Source organism: Apostichopus japonicus, chromosome 22 (assembly GCF_037975245.1).
Source record: "Apostichopus japonicus isolate 1M-3 chromosome 22, ASM3797524v1, whole genome shotgun sequence".
In the NCBI taxonomy this organism is placed as follows: domain Eukaryota; kingdom Metazoa; phylum Echinodermata; class Holothuroidea; order Aspidochirotida; family Stichopodidae; genus Apostichopus; species Apostichopus japonicus.
The window spans coordinates 22,387,470-22,413,507 of record NC_092582.1 but is presented as its reverse complement, the minus strand read 5'-3'; the positions used below and the strand labels follow the sequence as shown (position 1 = coordinate 22,413,507).

Genomic DNA, 26,038 nt, shown 5'->3' with positions numbered 1-26,038 from the left:
TTACTTTACTTTACTTTTATAACACTTTGGAATACTGAGGAAATTGAATATAGTTTTGTTACACCCTTGTTGCTTACTATTTCCCAGCAAAAATATGTCTGTTACATGCCTCCGGATACAACATTTCATGCCTTAATGTTTTTATTTGTCTGGGGAAAGCACAGAACGTCCTCCCCCACATGAAAGTCGGCCGCAACGACCACAGGGCCATAGCCACTTCATTTCAAAACCCCACAAAGGCCCCACAGAAGACAAAACCTAAGCAATAATCGTCTCCTCACTCCCACCCCTCCCGCGCCGATCAAAATGTTAGCTGACTTGTGGGGCATACTGCAGTGACAGGGAGCTTACTGCGACCAAAAATCTTCAACACATGGCAGAAAAAAATTGCACAATATAGAAGATCATGAGAAGTACAATCTGGTCAACGGAAAGATACATATCCGCTGTTGTTTACATCAAACCATGTGCAATTAGAACTAGTAACCGAGGTGTGTACTGTACACAAGTTCTACTATCATCGCAACACTGCAGTTCAATTGGGTCGAAGAAAAGCAAAAGAGAAAATGCTCGACAGTGCGAAGATGGATAGCAGGTGATTTTAATGTGTTTATTAATATCCGTGGAAGTCACAAGAAACATCTAGTCTCGGCTACTAAAGTGAAGTTTTTAAGGAATTGTGTCGGCATGGCCGCCTGCTAGTACTAGTACTACTGTACCTAACGTTAAGTTACACTCAAGCATAGGCGTCAATTACACTATGCTAGTCTGATGAATATAAGATTTAGGCCTAAACCCTATGTGTTGGCAATTGCCTTTGGCTACTAAAGTTACAGCGCAACAAGGCCTATATAGTTAGAAAGTTCAACTAACAAATACTAGACCAAGTATTAATGGTATATGGTACTGTTGCCATGATATTTATACTTGGTAGTAAAAATTGTAGAATTCACTTCGGAGACAGTTATACTTATATGCCTAAGGCAATGAACTAGTATTATAAGAATATTATTATAGTATATATGAACTAGTATAACTCACCACATTATAATTCAGAATAGCCTCTTGAGTATTTACAGATCTTCCTAAGTATACAAAATGGGTATATCTGGCACAAAATATATATTTATAAATGAAGAGAAATAATAGGGGTCAGGAACTTCCCATATATCAGTGGCTACTATAAAATAAAAGAAACAAAACATGTATGTCCAATAGATATATAATCTTTAGAAGAGGAGATACTTCTTAAACATCTTTATATTGTTGAACCAAGTGGAGAAGTGGTCATGGATTCACTTTCCCTGAAATCCTAAAGTAAAGGCAGGGTCATTACGTGAAGCAGACCCTTGGATGCGGACAGCAAAAATAAAAACGACCCACCATTGTGGTAGTAGCAAGGTCTATCAAGAAAGTAAGATAAATAATATTCTAAACTGTGTGTGGGAATGTTTGCATGTACCATGGAACATATATCTCTCAAGTGGCCTGCATCGATAGTTGTACCTATGTGCTTGTGTTTATAAATAGGTGTAGAGTGTCTGTTTACTACCCTGTAGGCCTTTCCTAGGATCATATTAAGCATAGTGTATATTTCTTATTTACTTGACCAGAATAAGATTTCAGAAGCCTATCATTAAACTGGATTTAACTTAATTAGTATCCACATTTGTAAGTTGTAATGTTATTGCTTTGCTGATTTCATTACAGTTAAATGAAGAAATAAGAGGGATAAAATAAAAATTAAAATAATGTTTGCCATTAAAGACCTGTTCTATTTAATGTTAGTAACAGTGTCCAATTCTAATACCTAATATAAAAATGACCGTGCCACCTTTTTTCAGTCAAAGTTGATTTGACAGAGGTAGAAGAAACTAAAGCCAAGTAAAATTTTCCAATTGTATGTCTTTCGTGAAGGATTATATTCCACATTTTTGAGGGTGAAATGAACACCACTTAAGTAACGTTAAAATTTTGCAACAATCGAGCAGTCTGAAAAAAGTTTCATTATGTTAAAACATTTCAGTAGATAAATATTTAAAATATTGATACAACTGGTCTTTTGTTTGATTATGATTTATTGTGAAAGTTGTTTCTTCTTTCAACTATTATTTAGAAAAGGAAAGTGCTCAACTTGTGCTAAGAATGATGCCCTCTACACCTGTCCAGCTTGTCACATTAACTCATGCAGGTGAGTCCAATAAGAGCAGATACCTCATTGTATGCCGTACATAAGAGAATGTCATCGATACCTAATTAACAGAACTTTCCTTGTCATCTCTTTATCTATCTACATTTATGTCAGAGTTTCCCTAACTTTATCCCCCCACAAACCCCCTGTGGATGGACTCACGCACCCCCTGGGGGTTCATGCACCCCAGTTAGGGAACCCCTGCTTTATGTTAAGGGCACACATTCCTTAACCTGTGCAATGAAAGCGTTAGTTATGTACGATTATCTAGGTGTCTTTTAGAAAAACGGTTACTGTACTGTAAAAAGGTGAACTTTGAAAGGTTTATGGATGAACCATAATTTGTACCATGTAGAAGTACCAGAAATATAGCCAACAAATCCCTCTGGTTAGCGTGGCTCATTTTTTATTTGCGGGACATTATTCGCAGTTTCACGCCATTTTTGAAACTCTGGAGTGAATTATGTTGTTATCCGTCAATAGTTTGAACCTTTGGTAAAATGAAATATGAAATCTGTCATCATTTCAGACTGCATAAATTACAGATAAATTCTTGTTGCACATTTTAATATTTGTTATGCTAAATTGTAGTCACTTGAAAGATGTTGAGGGAATGTCTGTCTCATAAAAGTACATCAAACAGAAAATTAAATCATCATAAATTGAGCCACGGCTATGAAGCCTGATGCCTGCTGATATTCGAAGATAAATTACAGTGACTCTAATTGTGTTTATAAATTGTACCTTGGTGGCTACAAGAACTTCTGTTTACATTTAATATTGAAGTAACCTCAAAAAAGGAATATAGTCTATGCTCAAATCTTCCAATACTAAAATATTTATAAGTATGGAATTATCTTTGGTATTAAGATTGCATATTCGTTCCATTAACCTATACTTCCCTTCCTAATTCTTCTTTTCAGTCTGCTGTGTGTGAACCAACATAAAGAGAAGTCGGGCTGCAGTGGTGTGAGGGACAAAACAGCTTTTGTTCCCATACAACAGTTTAATGAAACCAACTTGCTCAGTGGTATGTTACATAATAAAAGCTCCTTTGAGGGGGGGGGAGGGGCCGGAGGAAGAGGTGTGGGGCAAGGTTTCAGCTTCGACAATTTTATCCAAATCGCTAATGTCCAGTCAAATGCATAGCTCATTTACAGGTTGATAAAAAGAAATTGAATTTTTAACTGACGATACAAGCATGAAGTTGATGTAACAGATTCATTTTACTTCTGTACTGTAGTTAAAAAAGTTTATTTGGACTGGATACGGACAAGAACACTATACCAACAGGTGCTGGAATAAGCCTCAAAAGGCTCCAATAATAGGATAACTATTGCATTGTTTTCCTTCACAACTACCAAAGCCAAAAATTGGCTTATAATTTAATCCCATCCCATCTTACTTCTGTATGTTTATCAGTATATTTACGTATAACTGACCTGAAATATTAACATACTGTAATGGCATTAACAAGGCATCCATTGCTTGGATTCTCTGTACTATATCTATTAAACTACAGAAGTCAGGTACAGTAGGTTATAGAAAATAATGTTCATTGGTATATTAATTTGATCACATGGAATATCAGAGTATCTTATTCATAGGAATGAGTCTGATTCTCTTTTTCTTTAATATGTTCACCAGACATAGTGAAATTAAACTCAAAAGTAAATTTGCTTGTTCTCTTTTTATTTTTCGTTGCTCATCTCTCTATCTCTCTCTTTTTCTCTTTCTCTTTTTCTCAGTCTTTTACAAGTTGTGTTCTGTCTTATACTTATTTCTCACTCAACCTTTCTCTCTGAAGAACAGTTTACAACTTATTTCTCACTCAACCTTTCTCTCTGAAGAACAGTTTACAACTCGTTGTGTTCTGTCTTTTACTTATTCCTCACTTAACCTTTCTCTCTGAAGAACAGTTTACAACTTATTTCTCACTCAACCTTTCTCTCTGAAGAACAGTTTACAACTCGTTGTGTTCTGTCTTTTACTTATTTCTCACTCAACCTTTCTCTCTGAAGAACAGTTTACAACTTATTTCTCACTCAACCTTTCTCTCTGAAGAACAGTTTAATACAACTCGTTGTGTTCTGTCTTTTACTTATTCCTCACTCAACCTTTCTCTCTGAAGAACAGTTTACAACTTATTTCTCACTCAACCTTTCTCTCTGAAGAACAGTTTACAACTCGTTGTGTTCTGTCTTTTACTTATTTCTCACTCAACCTTTCTCTCTGAAGAACAGTTTACAACTTATTTCTCACTCAACCTTTCTCTCTGAAGAACAGTTTACAACTCGTTGTGTTCTGTCTTTTACTTATTTCTCACTCAACCTTTCTCTCTGAAGAACAGTTTACAACTTATTTCTCACTCAACCTTTCTCTCTGAAGAACAGTTTACAACTCGTTGTGTTCTGTCTTTTATTTATTTCTCACTCAACCTTTCTCTCTGAAGAACAGTTTACAACTTATTTCTCACTCAACCTTTCTCTCTGAAGAACAGTTTACAACTCGTTGTGTTCTGTCTTTTACTTATTTCTCACTCAACCTTTCTCTCTGAAGAACAGTTTACAACTTATTTCTCACTCAACCTTTCTCTCTGAAGAACAGTTTACAACTCGTTGTGTTCTGTCTTTTACTTATTCCTCACTTAACCTTTCTCTCTGAAGAACAGTTTACAACTTATTTCTCACTCAACCTTTCTCTCTGAAGAACAGTTTACAACTCGTTGTGTTCTGTCTTTTACTTATTTCTCACTCAACCTTTCTCTCTGAAGAACAGTTTACAACTTATTTCTCACTCAACCTTTCTCTCTGAAGAACAGTTTACAACTTATTTCTCACTCAACCTTTCTCTCTGAAGAACAGTTTACAACTCGTTGTGTTCTGTCTTTTACTTATTTCTCACTCAACCTTTCTCTCTGAAGAACAGTTTACAACTTATTTCTCACTCAACCTTTCTCTCTGAAGAACAGTTTACAACTTATTTCTCACTCAACCTTTCTCTTTGAAGAACAGTTTACAACTGACCACTGTCTCTAAAGCACATATTCTGTAACTCAATACAATACATGCTAATTTTGCATAACAAAAAACAGAATAGTTGAGCAAACAATAGATGGCACTTGAAAGTAATTGCCTATTACATAACATAGCAGGTGCAATGGCTTAGACTGCTTTACTCTCTAGAACACTTCAATAGATGGCATTTTTAAAGTAATTGCCTATTACATAACATAGCAGGTGCAATGGCTTAGACTGCTTTACTCTCTAGAACAATATAATTATCAGATTATGTTATATTTAGGACGTTGGTATTCATTCCTGACATCTGAAATGCTCCAACACTGTACAACTCATACACACCACCATGTTGATATCTGTGTACACACTCATGCACATGGATGATGCTGACCTGTTTGGCAAGGATACTGTACATTTTGAAGAATTTTGAGAAAAGTACAGCAATTTGATCGCAAAAGTATACACTTAAGTATACTGTATATTTGACATGGTGTGTTTTAGAAAGTGTTTGATATAGCATACATAAACTTTTCAGGCGAGCATTGTAATAAAATCCAACAACTTAATCTTACAAGTTATACACTAAGTGATGTCCGTAGTGTCTGATGAAGAATAAAAAATATACCTGGTTACAACCGGTTTGAGTTTGGATTAATTACTACGATGTGTAATGAATTTACAGTAGGATCTGTCTATGGATTAACAGTGTGCCGTGTGATTTACCAACTCTCATAAATCTCCATTTTGGCCAACCCACAGATTATAGATTTTTAGAGGAAGTGGACCGAAAAAGTCAAGCAGCGCAGCGGGCCAGAAATCAGGATGCTTTCCAAAGGTCTATGGGGATTGTGAGTACAATGCAGGCTCTTTTGTGAGTACATAATGGTACTCGTATTTCTAGCATAGTGACCTGTACTCTCTGACTCAGCCTCATGGATTTGTACTCTGTAGTAATCTTAAGACTCACCTATTTCCATGCTAATTTGTGTCTGTGTCACAAGCGCTATGATCTAGATGGAATAGCGCTATATAAATATTAATTGTTTTGTTATGTTATGTTACTCTCAAGAGTACTCGAGGCATTTTGGATCCTAGTATAGACATTAGTGCAAAATTCAGTAGGCCACTGGTACTTAGAGCCTTGTTCTTTTTGTATTCATACTGGTACTCTGCCAGTCAACAAGTTTTTGGACATTCTTAATAAAGTTAAATACGGAGGCTTGTCTCAATACTCAGGGATTACTGAGAGCACAGTGCATTTATTTAATCTAATACTGAAAATACAACATACCATTAAAAGCTGTCTGATGAAACAATCCATAAAACAAACGATTCCTGTCTGTTGCTATGTAACAATAGCAATGGATTCCAAACAGGTATGATATGCCTTTTGACTTCTTTTTTGTTTTATTATTTTTTTGGGTATTGTTTTTGTTTGTAAAGCCATTCTTGATATTTCTATCCCATTTTTCTTTTAATTTTCCTCCTCCTCAGAGAAGACACGTACAAGTCATGGCAACGAGAGGAGGCCTAGACTACGAATTTTTACCTCCCGGATTTACAAACTCAAAGAGAAATAGAACAAAAGTCAACCAAAGGTAAAACACTGATTGCATCATTTGAAAGTTTTAAGGAAAGCCTATTTCGAACGGCATCGGAAGCCTCGAGAATTGTTCATGCAAAAGTAATTTTAGCTTCGGTTGTTTCTGGTTGGGTTGAATTTCTGCCTCAATAATGTTGTAACATTCTGATCCCTTAGAAGAAAGTTAATGTACTTGATAATATTGCCTGCTACTTAACCACCAGTACAGTAGCATCAACAATGATGGAAATAGGCAAAACCTGAGAAAAGGCAAACCTGAAAGATTTGCCTATTGATATATATGGCATCATCCAATTAAAGTTTCCATTTTTTGCACTATAAGGGGTTCAGGACTCAATACTTTGTGGGTAGTGAAATGATCATGGACACTTAGCATAAAGGGGACACAAATTATGGGTGACTGGAACTTGGCTTGGTCAGCGTAACAAAAATTAATGGTATCCCCATCAAATTTCAGCTTAGAGGCCTGCTTTGCAAATGAGTCATCGAGAAAATTTGTTGCGTCACTGTGGCAATATTTAAGACCATCAAAATGTACCCTTATCCTTCAAGAGAAATACTAAATTGATGCCTTTAGCCAGAATTTTTATCTTGATATGTCATATTTCAAGAACAAAGAAAAACTTTTCATTGGTAGTAAAGTTTCTATAGATGTCCCACTTTTAAATATATATTCACCTTTAAAAGTGTGAAAATGCTGCAGAAAGCTCCTTTAAGGCTAAGTATATGGTGAAGTCGGCCCCTCGGTGCAGACCTAAATGTTAATGTTATTCCAATGTCTTAAAATTCTAATAAATCATCCGAAAAAATGTTCTTTCATATTCATAACAAAAGGAGCTCCCTTGAATGAAAGTCAACACTATTTGTCCTTGACAAGTTTATAGTGCATGGTTAACTTGTCATTCGAGGTCAAGGAAGTCTTTATGTTTTCCGATTGAGCTTTTTTTTGGCATGCGTGGAACTGACCTGGTCTGTGTGTAAGAATAGAGGGCTCCTCTGGAAAGCAGTGCTTCTGCACTGAGCAGGACTACCCTCATTAAATATGACAATAATAAAAAAATAATTATAATAAAATAGAAAAGTCTAGTCACTTAATTGATTTGCCTTAGCAAAGTGTCATTTCTCAAAAATTAAAAGTGGTACAGAATTAAACCTGGAATGAGCGAAGTGTTTCCTAACAGTCTACCCCATTTCAAAATTAAGTTTGTGCCTGAAGTCACTCCTTTAAGATCTTGCCTACAGCAATTTCATTGGAAAGAATGTAAAATTTCAGCCTGAATGATCACCATTAGAAATTGATGAATGTAAGTTGCATAAGCAGTCCTTTCTTAAACAAGTTAATGTCATGTGTGACTGTGACTTTGCAAGGCTACTTGAAGGTGAATCAACACAGTAACAGTTTTATCATCAAGAAATCCCTCTTGGCTACACAAAATACAATATAAATTGTACAAAGCAGTGTTAAGCAATCAGAATTGCAATGGATCAGTATGTGACATTCTTGAGATTATGACAATCATGCAACCTTCTCTTGGCTTTTTGTGGGGGGGGGGGGGGGGTTTAGTTTAAAGTAATTTGTTGACATATTTACTGCAATCATACCTCTTATTTTATTCATGGAGAGTCTTATTCTTCTGTAAGCCTTCATGTAAAAAGCTCAAAACAATTCACCAATATCTCATAAACTCACTCGATAAATTTTAGGCACAGTTTTCAAGCGATGCCAAGAACAGCTCCGTTTCAAGAAAAAGAATGTTACGCATGACTGGAAATAAAGTTTTTAAAGTGAAATTTCCTTTCATCAGAGTTTGGAATATTTAACTTGTTTTCTTTCTTTCCCCTACTCCGTTGTTTGTTAAAAAACTCGCCGTATTTTTCCAGTCTTCGTGCGAGCCGAATTAAGTTTTATCGGTGGAATCCAAAGGGGTTCAAGGTGAGATGTAAACCTCGGCATCCTCCAGTGATCAAGCACTCAATCCGTTAATTTGATAAACGACGGCAAATCTGTCACGTTATCTTCTCACCTTGTTTCTCTGATCTCGTGCCATCATTTATCGCATTAGTAGAGCAGCGGTGTTTGCAGGCAATTTGAGGGATGCCTGCAAATATCGATTCATCCGTTTTTTTCATCCCTTTGGTTGGCATTTGTCTCTGACACTTCTGCTTTCGTGGGAGGACTTGGTCGACTAGAGAATGCGAATTTCGGTGACGTACTTACGTTAGTTACGTATGTCACTATGTCGCCTTTCAGATGCTTTCAAAAATGTTGTTCTAAATTTTCACTGAGTAAAAACTATTTTGACAGGACGGTGAGCCCTCATGTGCAATAAACATTTAAAACCATACAAAGGAGTACAGAACAAGGAAACATTCGTCGAAGAATGCAATGGCTATTACCATCATGAGAGAGAACTTAGCTGCTCAGAAAGGGGACTAACAAATACCACATTTGATGAGCGCAAATATCAAAACGAAATTTTATATGGCAGCAAAGATAACAATTTTTTTTTTTTGGTTCAGTGGCCATCCTATTCAATTTGTGACTTGGTGGAATGAATTGGGGAGAGGACATAGGATATGTAGTGGGGGTTGAGGGGGGTTGGGGTTGGGGGGAGTGGGGGTAGAACAAGAACAAGCAGAATATTGCCCTTTCAATCATTCCAGTGACTGTTAGTCGCTATGACATATCGTGAAATGTACAAAAGACTATAGAATGCTGGTCACCATAGCGACCGCCTACGTGATTCAAATACTAATGAAATAAACTATTCTAGGGTTTAGCCTTCTTGACTAGAATTAGGTATACAAAGTAACAGTGGGTGTAACATAAGGATACTGATAGGATACCAAATGAGCCAAACTAATTTGTGGAGATTATGTTAGAATTTCACACATAATCACTTTTTTTTGTCACTTTGAAGGTTTCTCTGAATACATTGCCTATTGTCTTGTCTGTTTTTTTACCCACAGAGTTATAATGTGGACCATCGAGTTACAGTTTGTGCACAGTGGTGTCACTTTCATGGAACATCAGTAAGTCTCTTGTCAACACAAATTTTAATAAAACATACAGTACCAGGCATAGATAAAAAGTATCATAGTTTAGAAAATATTATTAATACTCACCAGTATCACCATGGTAACAGTATGTGATTTTGGGTAGATAATGCAAGTCTTTAAAAGCTAACAGACTAAACAGTGTTTTCTCAAGCGCCTAGTTTTTTCGACCAGACAAACTTCCTTCCTTTTCCAGACCGCAAATGTAATTGAAAGTGGTGGTTTCACCTATTTAAGTGTCTGTTCCGTCCGTCCGTCCGTCCGTCCGTCCGTCCGTCCATACTACATGTTGCTTGTGTGTGTTCGTTGTGTAAAGTCATGTTTAGAGAAGCCTTGCGTTACAAGTTCTAGTGTACAAGGGGATATTTACCCAAGACATCATGTTTATTGAATTATACTCTGGACTTTTGCTATATGCTTTTAGTTAAAATTTACTCAAAGGGTAAACATGAAAGTAAGAAGATAACATTTTCTTTACGGGGCTACGTCTCATAAATAACGATGTTCCACTCGATAACTCTTTGAGGTGATAAAAACTAGAGAGCGGTTCCTCACGGTGTGTTGATGAGAAAAACATATTTCTTTCATCGTTGTCAAGGAAACTGACACAGCACACATGGCCTGCTTTAATTGACCTCTAGCTGAGAGAAGACAGATCCTCTGAGTAACTCAGGCTTACGATTTATGTGTTTCTGGAACTCCCTCGCACAAGTAAAACATATCGGGTCTGTCACATGAAGCGGTAATTGAATGGCTGATTACTGTAAAGAAATGACATTGTTGAAGTCTCAGACTAATTGTCCAGAAGAATTTCAGATATGATATCCATTTACTTAACAGGTGGGTGTTCATCGTATGTCACCGAGGCATAATTGTTTACTCAAATGGAGGGACATTGTTCTGTAAAACATTGAACTCTGTATTCAATATGTCAACTGTACTAGATTACATATTAAAGGACTTGGGCAAGTCAAAATTTGAGGGACACTATCACATCGTTACATGTCGGTACTTATTGAGTTTGTTCGTTCTGACACGTGCACAAGTTAACAGGGAGGCAGGGACTCATTTAGTGCTCCTTGAAAAAAAGGGGAAAAAATGTTACTCTTTAGTAGACAATTGTTAAACAAAATCAATGTACTAAACAATGTCTCATTATTTCCTGTATGAGAGATCATTAAATTCATTAATTCATGCCTACTTCCTGCTTGAACCTTGCAAAAGGCCTCCATCAGTCAAAGTGACAAAGTCTTGATATTGCAGATTCTTTACATTTAAATATAATCAATCACGATTCTTCCCCTCTGCGTGCCTTACCTAACACTTTGATGGTCCCCCTCAGCGTATTGGGTACTCGAGCAGACCAATATGTAGTACGGACGATGACCCCGGTAAAGGTAAAAATATCTGTGAAAATTATATTACTCTAAACTGTATGGCAGTCTCCCTGTCACTGCAGATGAAGATATACACTTTGTGTGATAGGGCAGGACTTTGAACTCTGAACTTATTTTCAAAAAGGTGGATAGAGATTGAAGAAGGGGAAGCCCTTCTCCAATTCCCCTCCCTGCCCACTCATTCCCTCCCCAATCATTCTCTCCAATCTCCCTCCCCCTCACATTTCTCGTGACTCTGCTACATGACATCGATCATTAGAGATCGAATGAATCAAAGCAACGGGGGTATTTTTTCTTTCTTAATTTCACTTCAGAGGGCTTGTTTCCTAAAACAGTTCAGAAATCTAAAGCAATTGTTTGAATTTTGTATTAATCAGAGGAAAATTATCAGTACTGTAACAGTCATTGTAATGTCCCAGTAGAACTTTTTCACAGGTTCATGTAGTTTGCCAAATAGCATGTCACTGTAGAACAGAATGTAGCTATCTCTGGTTGTTGATTAATTGATTGATGGATTTATAGGAAACTGATGTGTATTGAGATATTCTAATGAAAAAAGGAGCAGCAAAAATGAAAAATGTTTGCAGAAATAGACGGAAATGGTTGCAGAAACGAGAGGCTTTCTTGAAGGCATGGCAATCTGGATACAGTATTCACACACAGTTATGCACATGAACTGAGCATGGAAGTACAAGCACAGCAGTAGTACTGGAGGAAGTATTGAGATTCTGCAGCATTATCGCTCTGTTGAGAAGGTGATGGAGGATTGTTACAAGATGTAAAAACCACTGAAGATTACCTCCCCCCCCCCTCAGAAAAAAAGGAATGTGCTCCAACAGAGCAATAGCCATAAAAGATGGGGGGAAAGGTAAATTTTGATACAATTGGACTAACATGAAACTTTGAGCAATTCAGTGGCAGAGTAATATGCAAAAAAAGGGCAATGAAAGATGTTTGAAATCATGGATATGCAGTGGATGAGTCATACACACAAAATGTGGAGTGCAAGATGTTTGTCATAATGCATATGCAGTGGATGAGTCATACACATAAACTGTGGAATGCAATATGTTTGAAATCATGCTTATGCATTGAAATAGGAACAAAATAACAGGCAAAACTTTTTACGCTCCTTGACTCCATTTTTCAATCATCAGTGTGCTTTTCTTGTTTCATTAAAACAGGAAATTTTGATCTGCATTGAGTCACACAGTATTGTATGTTACTTTTAAGGTCTCAAAGAAATGAAAATTTCAGAAAACCACTGATTTTTTTCTTCTGGCAATTGAGAATAAAAACCCTAAAGGCCTTTCCTAAAAGATGAACTCAAAGATTCAATTCTCTTGAGGACACTAGCTTTTGAGTGATGAGTTATATTAATCATCACAAAATTTAACTCTCCTGTAATCTTTGCTTTTTAAAATTGAAATAAATTTGTGTCTTATTTCCCATAATAAACCAAGTTCCAGATATTTTTGGAAAATACAGTATAATCGAAATTAATTAAAAGTGTTTGAACAAGCTTAATACCAAAACTGGGTTAATCGACGTGTCTCCATTTCTTTGTCTCGATCTAGTGTCAAAAAAGCTTGTTGGTTATTTCATATTAAAGACCAAAGTTCAAAGAAAATACTGAGGACTCTAAATACACTCTTGTCTATTTAGGTTAACAGCCTTTCTAAATACTGGTTTGTGTTGGACCGTTTTTTGAATTTGGTTTCGTACAAAATATATAAAGCAAAACTCATAATTAGTGTTATGTTTTAACAGTAACGACTCTCTGAATCTAATCACTTGATTTAGTGACTGAGGGCTACCCTATATCTTTGGGTTGAAAAGTGAGACATTGCAGACACTGGGGGAGGGAGGTATTGGGAGGGGGAGACCCTTTTGAAGAAAAATTTGTATTTGTATTTTTTTTTTTTTTAAAGGGCTGCATATTATGGAGGCATATTTAGAGGGGCTTTTTCACCCATTTAGAACAGCATAAAATTTTCCAAATTAAATTGTAATTTTTTACCAGAAATTTGTTGCTATGGATTAGCCAAAGCTGGTTACTGTTCATTAGTTATTATATTTAACTGACCCAACTTCTGTTGCTTAAGTGTTTTTTTTTTTTCGTTTTTTGTGGGGGGGGGGGGGGAGTTTGCTAATGGTAAATATAGCGATATATTTGAACATAACAAAGACCTTGAAAAATTTAATTTGCCAGCTTAATAAACATATTTTCGTTGTAAACCCTGGAAAGTCCCAATTAATCTGGACGTATGGTAACCCTAGAAGGAAACTGTGTGGCTGTTTGTGTTTCATCAAAGCCCTACAGCCTTGTAATACAGTGGCTCTTTTTGAAAATTGTCTTTTCAGTGGTATAGGTAAATAGGTATATAGGTAATACAGAACATATATAGTACAGAAAACATATAAAGAACATATGTATAGAGCACCTACACATAGTATAATACATACATATATACAGTCTATGTATGTACTACAGTACTTATTTACAGGATACATATATACAGAGCACCTATGTATAGAGCACCTATCCGTACTAGTATAGAACATACATATATATATATATATATATATATGTAGTACAACAGGATACATATATATACAGAACACATGTATGGAGCACCTATATGTTTTTATAGAACATACATATACAGTATATGTATGTACTACAGCACATATTTACAGGAAACAAATATACAGAGCACCTATGTATAGAGCACCTATCCGTACTAGTATAGAACATACAAATATATATATATATATATATATAGTACAACAGGAGAACACATGTATGGAGCACCTATACATTTTTATAGAACATACATATACAGTACAGGATACAAATATACAGAGCACCTATACGTAGTAAAGAACATATACATTGTGCAAAACAGGTTTTAGTTGGCTTATATTGCCTGTACACACATCTTAGACATGTGTAGTTAAACATAGTGATTGGTGATATCCTTTCTACATGCCATAGTTGCTTTACATTGGGTGTCATTTATCTTGCATTGCTTTTCTTTTCATTTCCATTAATTCTCTCCCATTTCCCTCTTCCACCCCCTCCCAGAATCTTCTCCCCTAGAATCTCCCCCTCCCCCACCATAATCCCACACACCCACTCTTCCCTCCCCCTCCAAAAAAAAAAAAAACTTTATATTGATTTACTTTGAATCCATGAGCTATGCAAATAGTGGTAATAGCGAAATAGTCTTTCCTCGGTGTAATCAAATTAACCAATTTAGCACATCGTCGTTTGCATCCTAAGGATAGACCATTGTGACGTATTTGGAGGATAAATTCAAACTTTATTGCCTATCTGATGACCAAAATAAACCCAAAGATGAGCTTCTATTAATTCTGGTCAGTTCCGTTGTCAAGAGCATTTTCGTTTTCCTTTTCCTTTTAACGAAACTTCCGAGTTCTTACACAGAGAGATACAAAAGGGATTATGTTCTGTAAGTGGAACTATGTGCTCAAAGCATCTGTTCTCATTTTCAAAAAGTAGGTCGCTGGTAAGAAACCGATAACCTCTCCCACTCTTCCCTGTCGGAGAGTCGTATTCGACTGAAGCCTGAATACATTGCAAGCTCATGTTCAAAAGTGTCAGTTTCCCACGGTCCAATTTATCTGATTATCCTGCGTGGGTATGCTCCGAGCCGTTCCATCATAATCCAGGAGGAGTATAAAGTGAGGTGTACAATAGTGTATAGGTCAGGTCATGTCTTACATACATGAGTATGTATATCATATTGTGTGTATGTGTATGTTCTACATGTCATGTTGTGAGCCTAGGAAAGTAAGGAGTATATGCACTCCAAAATATGTTTTCTCATTTCGGGGGGGGGGGGGGGGGGGAGGAGGAGGCCAGGAATTTTGGGGACCTCACATCCATAGCATAGATTTGATTGCAAATGATTTTCAAACCGATGGTGAATGTATCCAGAAAGATGGAGTATGAGGCTACAAAACAAGTTTCTTGTTTGCCTTACGATTTCACTTTTGAGATATGAGGTGGTTCTCTAACGCCAAAGAATTGCAGAACACTTTGAAAGCCATATAATTGTTTCATCTTTTTGCGAACCACCTTACGAAAGACTGCTTCGAGGGGAGTTAGACAGCATTATGGTACGTGTATTGGTTTACTTTAGAAACCCTCAACGTATTTTTCGATCCTTGAAAGTGTTGACGTAGAACTGCTTTTAACTGAACCGGTTCTTTTACCGTACTTCCGTCTTAAGCGTATTCTCTCTCTACTTTTGATTTCCTCAGAATAAGTGAAGATCAAACCTTGCAAGATATTCTCGGAGTTTATTTGGATCCGTCAGTCTGCGACCCGATCAAACGGCAACAGTAAGCTCCTCTTTTTTACTTCACTCCCCTCACTTACCCTGTGTCCCATACATGTTCAATCAGGCTACCTTGCCTATGACAACGGTTAACATTCTTGCAGTGCTCCCCCAATGACCCGTTACAGATCACCGCACCCGCCCGTCCAGTTCCACCATTTCAACGAATACAGCAACGGTCACTCCGGACTGGATCTTCTCCATCAGAATCGACATTTTGTAGCATTTTTCGCAGGAATTTCAAAGCCAAATGAATTTCTACCTTCTTTCCTTCATCCACTATGAGTACTGAATACATTCTGTTTTACTTGTTGTTTGGAAGATAACTATTAAAGGCATATTTCACTACTTCCTTCTCTCGTGGCCCGATGAGTTAATTTCAATCATGGCGTCATCCTTGACGGCCAATATAACCTGACAAATCCACTTAGCCTGTAAAGAAATAGAATTTTACAAAAATCCTAAAAGACAACCTCATTTTTCCCCCTGTCCTTTTCCAGTAGTTGATGCGATGAAATTTTCTTACCACTCTTATTAAAAAAGACCTTTTATTAAAGGTTGGAAAATTCCTTTCATTTTCATTGGTTACAATCAAATCAGGAAAACAAAAATGGTGATAGAACTTAAAGGAGTCAATTAGGCATTGTACCGTATACCGTAAAATCTGCATACGTGCAAATATTTTTCAGTTGATTGAAAGAGTGACACCAAATTAAAGGAATACTCTGATGACTCAAAAATGCTGGAAATTTTTCTGAACCATTTTATGCCAAAGCCCTTATGAGAATATATTCAAAAGTTCTGATTTTTTCCTTCCCCCCTTCCCTTCCCCCCTTTAAATAAAAGTTAAACATTCAAGCTAATGAGTTGAGGTGGGAGATATTCAAAATTTCTGTTTCATTTCTTCCTTCCTTCCCCCTCTCCTCCAATTGTCTTTTGGAAATTAAAGTCAAATAATCAACTTTACTTTTAGCAATGTTAGAATTGAATATCATCAAAATTAAGTCCATACGTCATCCTCAATTCGTTTTGTATCGTGAAGAACTTTTCATATTAAGGGATAATTTGGTAATGCACCTGGCAACAGCAGATTAAATGTTCACGATGATATCACAGCAATTCAGCTGCAAACGTTTTTGTAATAATGTTTTAACTCACTCACAATTCCAGTGGATTTTTTTCTATAAGAAAAGATAAGACTTGTTAATATTATACTGAATGTAATCCCCCTCCCCCGCCCCCAGGGGTTTTCATCAAATGAATGTTAAACTACAGGTATAATTACTGCTTCCATGCTGCGTAAAATATTTTGTCAACTAGACAAGTACTTGTGGGAATCACATGCCCAAAGGGAATTGGGAGGTAAATATTTAAAATTTTTGATTTTCATTTCCTCCTTCCTTCCCCACCCCCGCCCCCCCCAGGGCAAAATTTGTCTTTCTTTTTTTTCTGGAAACGAGAAAAAAACTTTAAGCTAATGAGTTGCATTGCTATGGGAATTGACTTTCAGCATGTTAAGTATGGAGTTATATCAACATTTTAGCAGAGACCTTTGTCTCTGATGCAAATATAGTTTTCACGTGTACTGAAGATGACACTGACATGTGCATCACATTATCTTAAATGTTACTCTTGGCTAAAAATGACATTTTACATTTTGTTAATTCTGTCATTAGTAGAATGGTTGCAGACTATAAATGTTGCCTAAGGTGTCTAATAGGCACTGCCAATCATTAGTAATGGTTTTTTGGGTTAGGATCCAACAGGATTATCTTCTGTTATAATGCAATAGAAGGGTCGTCAAAAAACAGATGAACAGTTTCAAAACTCCTTAACGGATATATGGGATATTTAGAAAAAAAATTAATACTGTACATTGTTGCAATGTTGCTTAATTAGGATGTGATAGTAGTTTTATGTCAGATGATACAGTCTCACACAGTACAGATATGTTAATTTATCTTGCAGTATGAATATGAGTTTTTAATATGAGTTGATGACTATCCTCGAGGCTCTCTGGGTGTTATTCTGTCGTTGACGGTAGATTTTAATATTTTATGACGGTTGTGAATTGGGAATGCAAGTGGCATAGCAGTATGTCAATTTTAAAGGAACCTAAGTAGTGTAGAAGTGCCCGAGCAAACTGACAATGTGTAGTTCAATTCTTTCTTTCGTTCTTTTTTCTTCTTTACAAAAAGAAAACTTAGTTAATATACATTGCATTCCAGTGTTAATGTACAAAAGTAAACAATTTTTATGCTTTTTACAGAAGTAACAACACTTTTTGATAATCAATGAATCCAGCAATTGTCTGACACTCTCATTATTTTTTATTTCTTCGATGCATTCGTGCAACATATCGTGAGCCTATACTTCAGTACATGGACTAGTTATGAGAGATTTTAGACTTTGCAGATGTTCGCCACTAAAGCCCCTCTATACTGAAATTGTATAGTATTACAGTAAGAGATAAAGATAAATTTCTGTGAAATTGGTCACAGTTAGTTATTGCGGTTACGATCCAAGAAGAATAGATAAGATTCTGTGTCTTCGGTATAGCATTCCTTTCTTATCGTCGATTCAACTGATTTTCCTCTTCAAAATATGTGAATAATATGGTACTTACAGTAAGTAGCAAGGTAGCTGGATAAGTCTCTGGGTTTAGAGTGGGCCTGTATCTGTACAAAACTGATATATCACTGTGATATATATATCCACTGCGCATTTTACTATCATCAGGAGAACATGCTGTACGAAAGTATCCTTGGAGCCTCTCAACTAATCTGCTTGTCAATGGGTAGATTTAGGTTTTGGCCTTAGAAATGACATTTCCTAGAAATTGTTGTACTGTTGACATCCAAAATCCAGTGGATGCACATTTTCAAGACTTTCAAGAGGAATTTTTATTGCTTTTGGGTTTCCCCGAAAGGGAAAACTGTGGCGTCACTCTTAACGACCTTGCAAGATTGTGAGGGGGACCGCAGATTGCAAAGTCAGCAATGACTAACGCGAATCTCACAGTCGATAATTACTATTACGGTTAGATTCGTCCCACAGGGCACCACACAGAAACTCTGTACTCAGATCCGAAGACTACTTTGGTACAAACCGCTCGACCAGCGACGGCCAGACCGTCATTTCTCAAAACGGTCGAGCTATAAAATCGCAGGATCTGCACTGTTTTTGTCAGTGTTAGAAAAACATTCCACAGGTGGATCAAAATTATCAAAGAAATATGAAAATTGTACTTGGTACTATATAATAGCAAATGTTGATAATATTATGTAGTTAACATGTCTCTAAAATGTTGAAATATGTCATGTTTGATACAGAAATTGTTAACACCCTATACAATAGTCAATGTACCTGAAGCTTTGCAGGATAGTCCATTATGTCGATAGGGGTACATAAGTTGGCTTTAGATAGAAACAAAAATGGTTAAATGTCTATAATGAAAAAGACTGCTTGTACCGCAGATGATGTATAAGGAACACACTTATTACTTTATGTATTGTGAATAAAGTTTCCAATATGACTAAGTACTCAAAAATATGTTTTACTTGCCATCCTAATGCATTACGAGTAGAACCCCAGCTGTGACAAATCTTTCAAAATGTTTTATACTGTAGGTTTTGATTATTTATTCTCGGAGAAGAAATTAGAAGCGCTGTCTTAAAGGAAGCTGGCCATCCTGTTTTTATAAAAGCAAAGTTTTCAATTCTCATCAAAGTTTGATTTAAAGTAATTGTCATCCCACTGATAAAAATGTGACTAACACATACAAGGCAAACCTGGAAACATTCAGGGGATTCACTAGGAAAAAGTTCTCACAAATTCACGCAATTCGGTCTTACATAAACAAGAATGGTCTCTTGCTCTTCAACCTTGCATGAATTTTAAGTGACCTGCCATTGCCCCTCTCCCCACCCTCTCCTCCCCTCATTCTCTCTACATTTTTGGAGGGAAGATATTAACTAGGATGATAGACTTTTGACTATTTTTTTCCGTTCAACTTGAACAAATGACTTGTTTCTTCATGATCTTGAGAAATTATAGCAAAGGTGAAATTAAGTTCTCATAGAGTATAAATACACCTGATTTAGAGAAAAGGTTAACTTGCTTGGGGCAATAATTTTTCAGACCACTCTCAATGTATATTGGGCTGAACAAGTAAAAGTGACTGCTAAAGAAAGACGAGAAGGAGATTTGTATTTTGCTAAGTCGGTGTGACAAGGTTATGGAACCCTTGCTCTAGGGCCCCTTATTCCAGGGATAATATTCTGGTACAGCAGGTGGAATTGATTGTGTATTTTTTTAAAAAGACTGTTGGAAAGTTTCTGCATCCTGTGGTCTGAACCACGTGGTCCGAGCATTTTGTACGGCGGAGATGTATTTTTTTTCAAAGTTTTGTAACATTTAGTTAAATGGATCTGGCAACAGTGGAGTGAATGACCTATAAATGTTTTTTGTTGTTGTTTATAATATGTAACTTACATCAATAGCCCAGAGGAATAAATAATATTTCTTCCAAAAAAAGATGCATTTTGATGGAATTTTAAATACAGGGAACATGGACAGCTAAAGCATAGCTTCCAGTTTTATCAGTTTTTTAGGATAAATAAAAGTATTAAATAAAAGTTGAAAGTCAAGCTTTTGAGGATCATTTGAGATGATGTCATCACAGGCCGCCCACTTTGAAACACATCCTGGAGAGGAATCAAGGGATTACCCAGATTACAAAATTGGTTCATTCAATCCATCATATCTCAAGTTAGGGACAAGATCCTTGAAATGGGAATTGTTTTAACTGACAGGTGGAATATTATTCACTTTATGAATGAGTGTCAGGTTATGTTCTTATACTGTGGGTTTGTTTTTATCTGCAACGATTGATAGTAATGTTTAAAAATTGGACATTGTCAGCATCCTCCCAGGGAGCTGGTAGACAAATGGAATTTAGAAATAGTCGCGTTTGGGATAACGAGGTAGAAATAATAGATAAAGATATTTCGAAATGGCGTCAGATCATGAGGATCCTTAAAGGAGCATGTACTGCATTGAAAAACCTGTTTATTCAGCAACAATTACCAGCTTCCACTTTGAAATTAAATCCTTTGAAATGTTAAAAGGAACATAAATGTTACAAAATTTGCAATATCGCAATATAAGAAGGAGTCAGGATTAAAACCATCACTGTTTCAGAAAAACCAAGCTCATTAACGGTTGTTAATCACGAATCATGCCTGTTTTGGACATGACAGAGGATACCCAGAATCATGGACACTGATTGGTCAAATCACCTAGTGAGTGCAATTTTACTGTATCTGCAGCCAACCAATGGAAAGTGAACAAAGCCCCAAATCTGCTAGAATATCAGAAATTTTCAAGGTTTTTTTTAGAGATTTTCTTGATGATCAATTTCAGAGAATGTTTCCTTCTTGGTACAATTTAACTGCCTCAATGTCTGGAAACATCTTGAAATTGCTTAAACCTTGAGAAAAAATATGTTTGAAAACTTGCAAATTGCTAGACATTTAGAGGCAGCATGTTCATTCGCTTTTCCTTTCTTGCCTTCCTTTTTATCTGTTTAGAGTGAAGCTTTATACGCAAGCCGGAGGTCTGGAGAATGTCAAGGTGCTCATTAAATCTAAACCATATCAAGACAAAGAGAAAAGAGGGTAAGTCATAAATTGCTTTATTCGATATTCTCTCAAGGTCTTTGTCACTTTACCGACATCGAAGAATAATGGATTTCGAACCGCAGGAAACATGCAAAGCAAAGAAACAGGGAAAGTAAATTTGGGCTGATCTTTTATTTGTACATGACAGACCTTTGCAATAACGATGCCATTTGCATGTGTGTGTATGTTTGTGGGTTGGCATGTATGTGTGATTCCTTGCTTGTAAACAAAATATTTTCAAGAAGGTCATCTTTCATGAGTATCATATTTATATAGTATGTGGATGCACCCCCCTCCCCATATTGAATAGATGAACCATACTGTTTTTATTGAAGGGTGGAAGGTCATTTGACATTAGCAGGGGTCTAGGTATCAAATACTGGTACACACGATATCTTACTGTAAGAATTGGGAGTCTGAGGTGAATTACATATGAAGTATGGTACAGTGTGCACAGTAGATACCACACATTGAGTAGATGAACTCTATATATTCAAGGTCAATTGAGGTCATCACAGGTCAAAGACTGATAACTATGATATCTCCAGGTAAATGGAAAATTGGATGAATTTGAAACTTAGTATGCTGATGCCCGGCATAGAGCAGATGAACCCTATTTATTTTTTAGTAGAGGTCAGTAGAGGTCAACATATCAAAACCAAAAGAAGCATTTTTTCAGTGCTAACACTATGGAACAGATTGATGGTCTATTAGCCTACACTTGACCTCTGACCTCAAATTGTTGTGCATCAACCTTCCAAGTCCTGATGTGATGTTTGTTCAAGTAAGCCTTACTCATGTACTTTATTTATACTAAAATAGTTCAAACTTTTCAGAAAAGTGATATTCACTTTAAATTTGCAGAGAATAGAGTCAAGAAAAGTTAACCTCATACGAGAATGTTCAGTACAAGGTGTTGTTATTAATCCTTCCTCCCACCCCCCCCCCTCACTTCTCCCACCCGTACACTTCTCCTTTTCTGTTTTTCTGTGCAGCTTCCATCTTCTGGATAAGTCCAAAACCCTGAAGGACAATTTTGTTGGCAAGTCCGTCGTCGAATACCCAACACTGCTGGTCGCCCTTGACGACAAGCTGGACGAGTTCAAGATCGTAGAGCCAGAACCGGTCGTAAAACGTAAGTGAATGAAGTATTCAACCTTTGACCACAATTGATGAATTGTCCCTCTATGGTCAAAAGTCATACTGTCAGGGCAACAATAGACTTTGTGGAACAGAGGTCACAAAATAGGGCAAAGCCGGAATCGTTTCTACCCCCCCCCCCCACACCCACCTCCAACCTTCCTTGTCTCGCAGTTCTATGCTTGTCTGACAAACTATTGTGCGTGGGGTTTGTAACCAGTGTAGAAGTCTATTATTAAACCCGGCCTTAAAATGGTGTATGTTATTCGGCCACACAAAATTTTTATCCATCATTTATATAAATTTTCTGGATTAAGTATATTATTTAACTGGAACACCATTTCTTATATTTCTAGCAAGGTAATAAACTGTGTGACCCAGGAAGAAATATGTTCACAGAAAAATGTCCTAGCATGCTGTGTTTTACAGACCTAAAAGCCCGGTGCAAAATGCCAAATGTAGAAAACAGCATGTCGTCAAAGTTCTTGCTAAATATCAGAGGGGGAAAAAAATGACATTTAAATTCAACATTTTTGATGTGATTTTTTTTCTTTTTTTTCTAAGAAGTATGTTGGTTTGTCCTTCTTTCAGTATGTATGTCTAGATATGAAAACGAATTGTAAAATCAAATGTGGTGAATGATCTTCTCATTGTAAAGTCAAGAGATATCTTGCATTACAATCGTTGGTGCTTGGAGATGTATGAGTATCTGTTTGACATTTAACAGAGAATGCTCATGAAGTGTGCAGTAAAAGCCAAAAAAAAAGTTTAATTAATGATTACAACCATAATAAAGTACATTTTCTTGTCTCCAATTCTTACAATGTAGGATGCTGGGTTATTCTGATTTTTAAAGAGAAAAATTGATATTTTAGACGCATATCTCACATCAACCAAGGCTGTGGGCAAAAACAAATCTCTTATAGAACGAGGTCGGAGTAATATACGGGATATTTGACACGTTGAGAAATTTGGGTCGTTTTTGTCCATGAAAACCCGATACCATTGATTTGTATCAATGGGTTGTTATTCTTTATAGTAACATGTATTATTTCGGCTAGCAAGCGTTATTGTTATGGCCATAGGTCGTTCTGGATCGATGCCTTTTTTGTGTACATTTTTTGCAGAGACCGATTCCACCCGGCATTCGGAGGATAACAGGAATCCCAACAAACGGAAAAGAAATCGGAGGTATAATAGAGGGCGACAGAACAGAAGGAAACCCAAGATGCAAAAGACCGGCGCTAACGGTGGGGGAGTCGGACAAGAAACTGATAAACCAGATGGGCAGAGTGAGAAAAGAAAGTGAAAATGCAAAGGAGAATGAATGAGGACAACAAGCCCCCCCCCACCACCCTCAAGGGACAAAACAGATAAATATAGAAATGAGGGATAAATAGATCAGAAGAACATTTATTAAGTGGGAATTGAGCAGAAAGGTGACAATGGAGCAGTGAGGGCAGAAGATTGGACATTGTGTTTGATTGTTCCGAAATGAAAAAGTCATGTGGAGATGTTGTAGCATCTATGGTAGAGTTTCTGTGATTGGTCATACTGCACGACGAGTTTGAATTAGCCCTTGTTCGTGGCCGATTTCTATGCGTGATGTAATAAATTACATATATAGAAGGGTGACCAATAAGTCATCCTCACAATGTGCTAGGTTAAACGTACAGCACTGGTAAGCTATGTGCCATCCATCTCCTACAGTCACAGACTGTCGTCGATGATTGGCTGGAGTCTGAGACTATTAGTCATAGCAATAACTATAGGGAACAAGTCGTAATAATAATAATAACTGTGCTGGTGTTTTTATGACTGACTCTCGGGAGGGAATTTATTGCGTTTTAAGGAAAGGGTCGTGCCGGCAATGCCAAGGGAAGATCACCGAAACTTAAATGAAGACAAATATAAATCATTATGTGAATTAATTTTATCAAAATTTAATTATAATATGAAATAGTAATACCATCCCTTTGATGTTACCGAAACACTCCATCGAGACACCTTACAGGCCTCTTATGTATTTATCTAGGTCATGGATTCAGTTTTCCCACGAGAAGTTTTTAACTATCTTATTGAATCTTGGTACAGGGCCTTTTCCCAAAATAGATTCCATTATGTCTGTGGAACATTCGAGAAGGTTCTCTCACGTGGTATGGAAGTTTCGAAGAAAGGGGATGGACTTCCAAACTCCCAACCAATCAGGGCAGATCAGTGCCAGTGCACTTATTTTTATATCGTTAAGTTAATACAGGATGGTCAGGTTATTGGCTGCCTACTGATTGTGCGCAGTGAGATTTTTATGGAAGTAAGGTTTAAAAGTAAAAGGAGGCCGAAAGTTTGAGCACTCCGTCAGCAAATTTATCACTTGATCAGCAAATTTATCACTCCGTCAGCGCTCCGTGATCAGTTCGTTGCTTCGTCACCATTTCATCACTCCTAATTGTTTAATTGACGGAGTCAAGTCAAGTCAAATCATTGTAATTTAGTTTTATTTGTTAAGAGAATCAACAGAGAAGAAATTATACCGAATCAATAATCAAATCCTATCTCGTCAACTTGTTTTTTGTGTGAAGTCATTGTTTTCTTCCGTTCGAGACATCTCCTGAAGAAGCGTAAATACGGCATCAATATATCCCAGTACCTTTCTATCGCGAGTCCCGATATAGTTTTACTATCGGAGGAGCGGGCTCGTCACAATATTACATGGTGGAGGAGCGGTTGCTTTCTTCAGGAACAAAACGGTAACGGAACTTTCACAACTTTCGTTCGTTACGATCAATAACGAACAGAAGGATTTTTTTGGCCCGAAGACCTAACGAGGGACAACGTATGTTCACGACCTAGCCTAACTGAAACACTCTACGAGGGAAGACGGCCTATACTAGCCTAAGCCTGTACACCGGATGCCGGAACCACTGATCTGTACACTAACGATGATCAACCCAGCATGCAGTTCGCGTTTGAACATTCGCGCAACTAGTAGTTAGTCATACTACAGCTCTAAACATCAGAACTGAACATCGCGATCTAAGCCTAGACTCTACCCGATGTTAACGGCGAACGAATCTGCAGTTACTACGAGATGTAGGCCCACCTGCTACTGCTACTACCTGCCGCAACTACTACTGCTAACCGAGGGACTTCATCGTTTGCAGTACCACTACCAGTTCATATTTAAACTTAAGGGTGAGTGAAATCATGCCAATTTGTATCCCAACCCCTATTTGAGATCAGAGTGTACCGTTAAGTTATTTTAATCGTGTCCATGTATTGCATATTTGTTATTTGTATTTAATTGCGGTCGATAGTGTGTTCAATTAAGTATAGGCTCATGTTGTATACTCATAACTAGCCTAATTGTATGCGGCATAATGTCCGTCAGTGAACAGGAAACTTCGACCTCTGTTAATGTTATGCAGAAACATAGGCCCACTGATTTTTTGCCATCACGATTTCAGGGCGATGTAATAGATGCAGATTTAGCAGAAGCTCATTATTTGGGATTTGAAGATTATTTAGAGTTGCATAAATTGCCGTCCCAAACCACCCCTGTAGCGGAAGAATTTAATGAAATAT

General features: G+C 36.9%; 1 protein-coding gene and 1 long non-coding RNA gene across 4 annotated transcripts; one reads left to right on the top strand and one right to left on the bottom strand.

Annotated features, from left to right (window-relative positions):
* Positions 1-439: 439 nt before the first annotated feature.
* Positions 440-25,003, top strand: LOC139963714 (box C/D snoRNA protein 1-like). 3 transcript variants are annotated; one of them, XM_071964795.1, is made up of 10 exons: positions 440-595; positions 2,117-2,191; positions 3,115-3,221; positions 5,971-6,059; positions 6,706-6,809; positions 9,785-9,847; positions 15,559-15,639; positions 21,227-21,313; positions 22,312-22,451; positions 23,584-25,003. In XM_071964795.1, exons 1-10 carry the CDS (start codon positions 567-569, stop codon positions 23,763-23,765), a joined length of 957 nt encoding a protein of 318 aa, XP_071820896.1. In that variant the 5' UTR covers positions 440-566; the 3' UTR covers positions 23,766-25,003. The 3 variants fall into 3 exon arrangements, with proteins under 3 accessions (XP_071820896.1, XP_071820897.1, XP_071820898.1); XM_071964796.1 differs by lacking the exon at positions 9,785-9,847; XM_071964797.1 differs by lacking the exons at positions 440-595; positions 2,117-2,191; positions 3,115-3,221 and adding an exon at positions 5,496-5,646.
* Positions 3,306-5,351, bottom strand: LOC139963715 (uncharacterized). Its single transcript, XR_011791743.1, has 3 exons — positions 4,309-5,351; positions 4,199-4,241; positions 3,306-4,134 (listed from the first exon to the last, which is right to left on the bottom strand). It is a non-coding gene; the product is annotated as an uncharacterized lncRNA (long non-coding RNA).
* Positions 25,004-26,038: the final 1,035 nt, after the last annotated feature.

Coding starts and splice junctions, on each gene's coding strand:
- LOC139963714 (XM_071964795.1), top strand. CDS start 567: ATGCTCGACAGTGCGAAGATGGATAGCAG. Junction 2,192..3,114: donor TGTCACATTAACTCATGCAG/GTGAGTCCAATA, acceptor TCTTCTTTTCAG/TCTGCTGTGTGTGAACCAAC. Junction 21,314..22,311: donor CAAGACAAAGAGAAAAGAGG/GTAAGTCATAAA, acceptor TTTTCTGTGCAG/CTTCCATCTTCTGGATAAGT.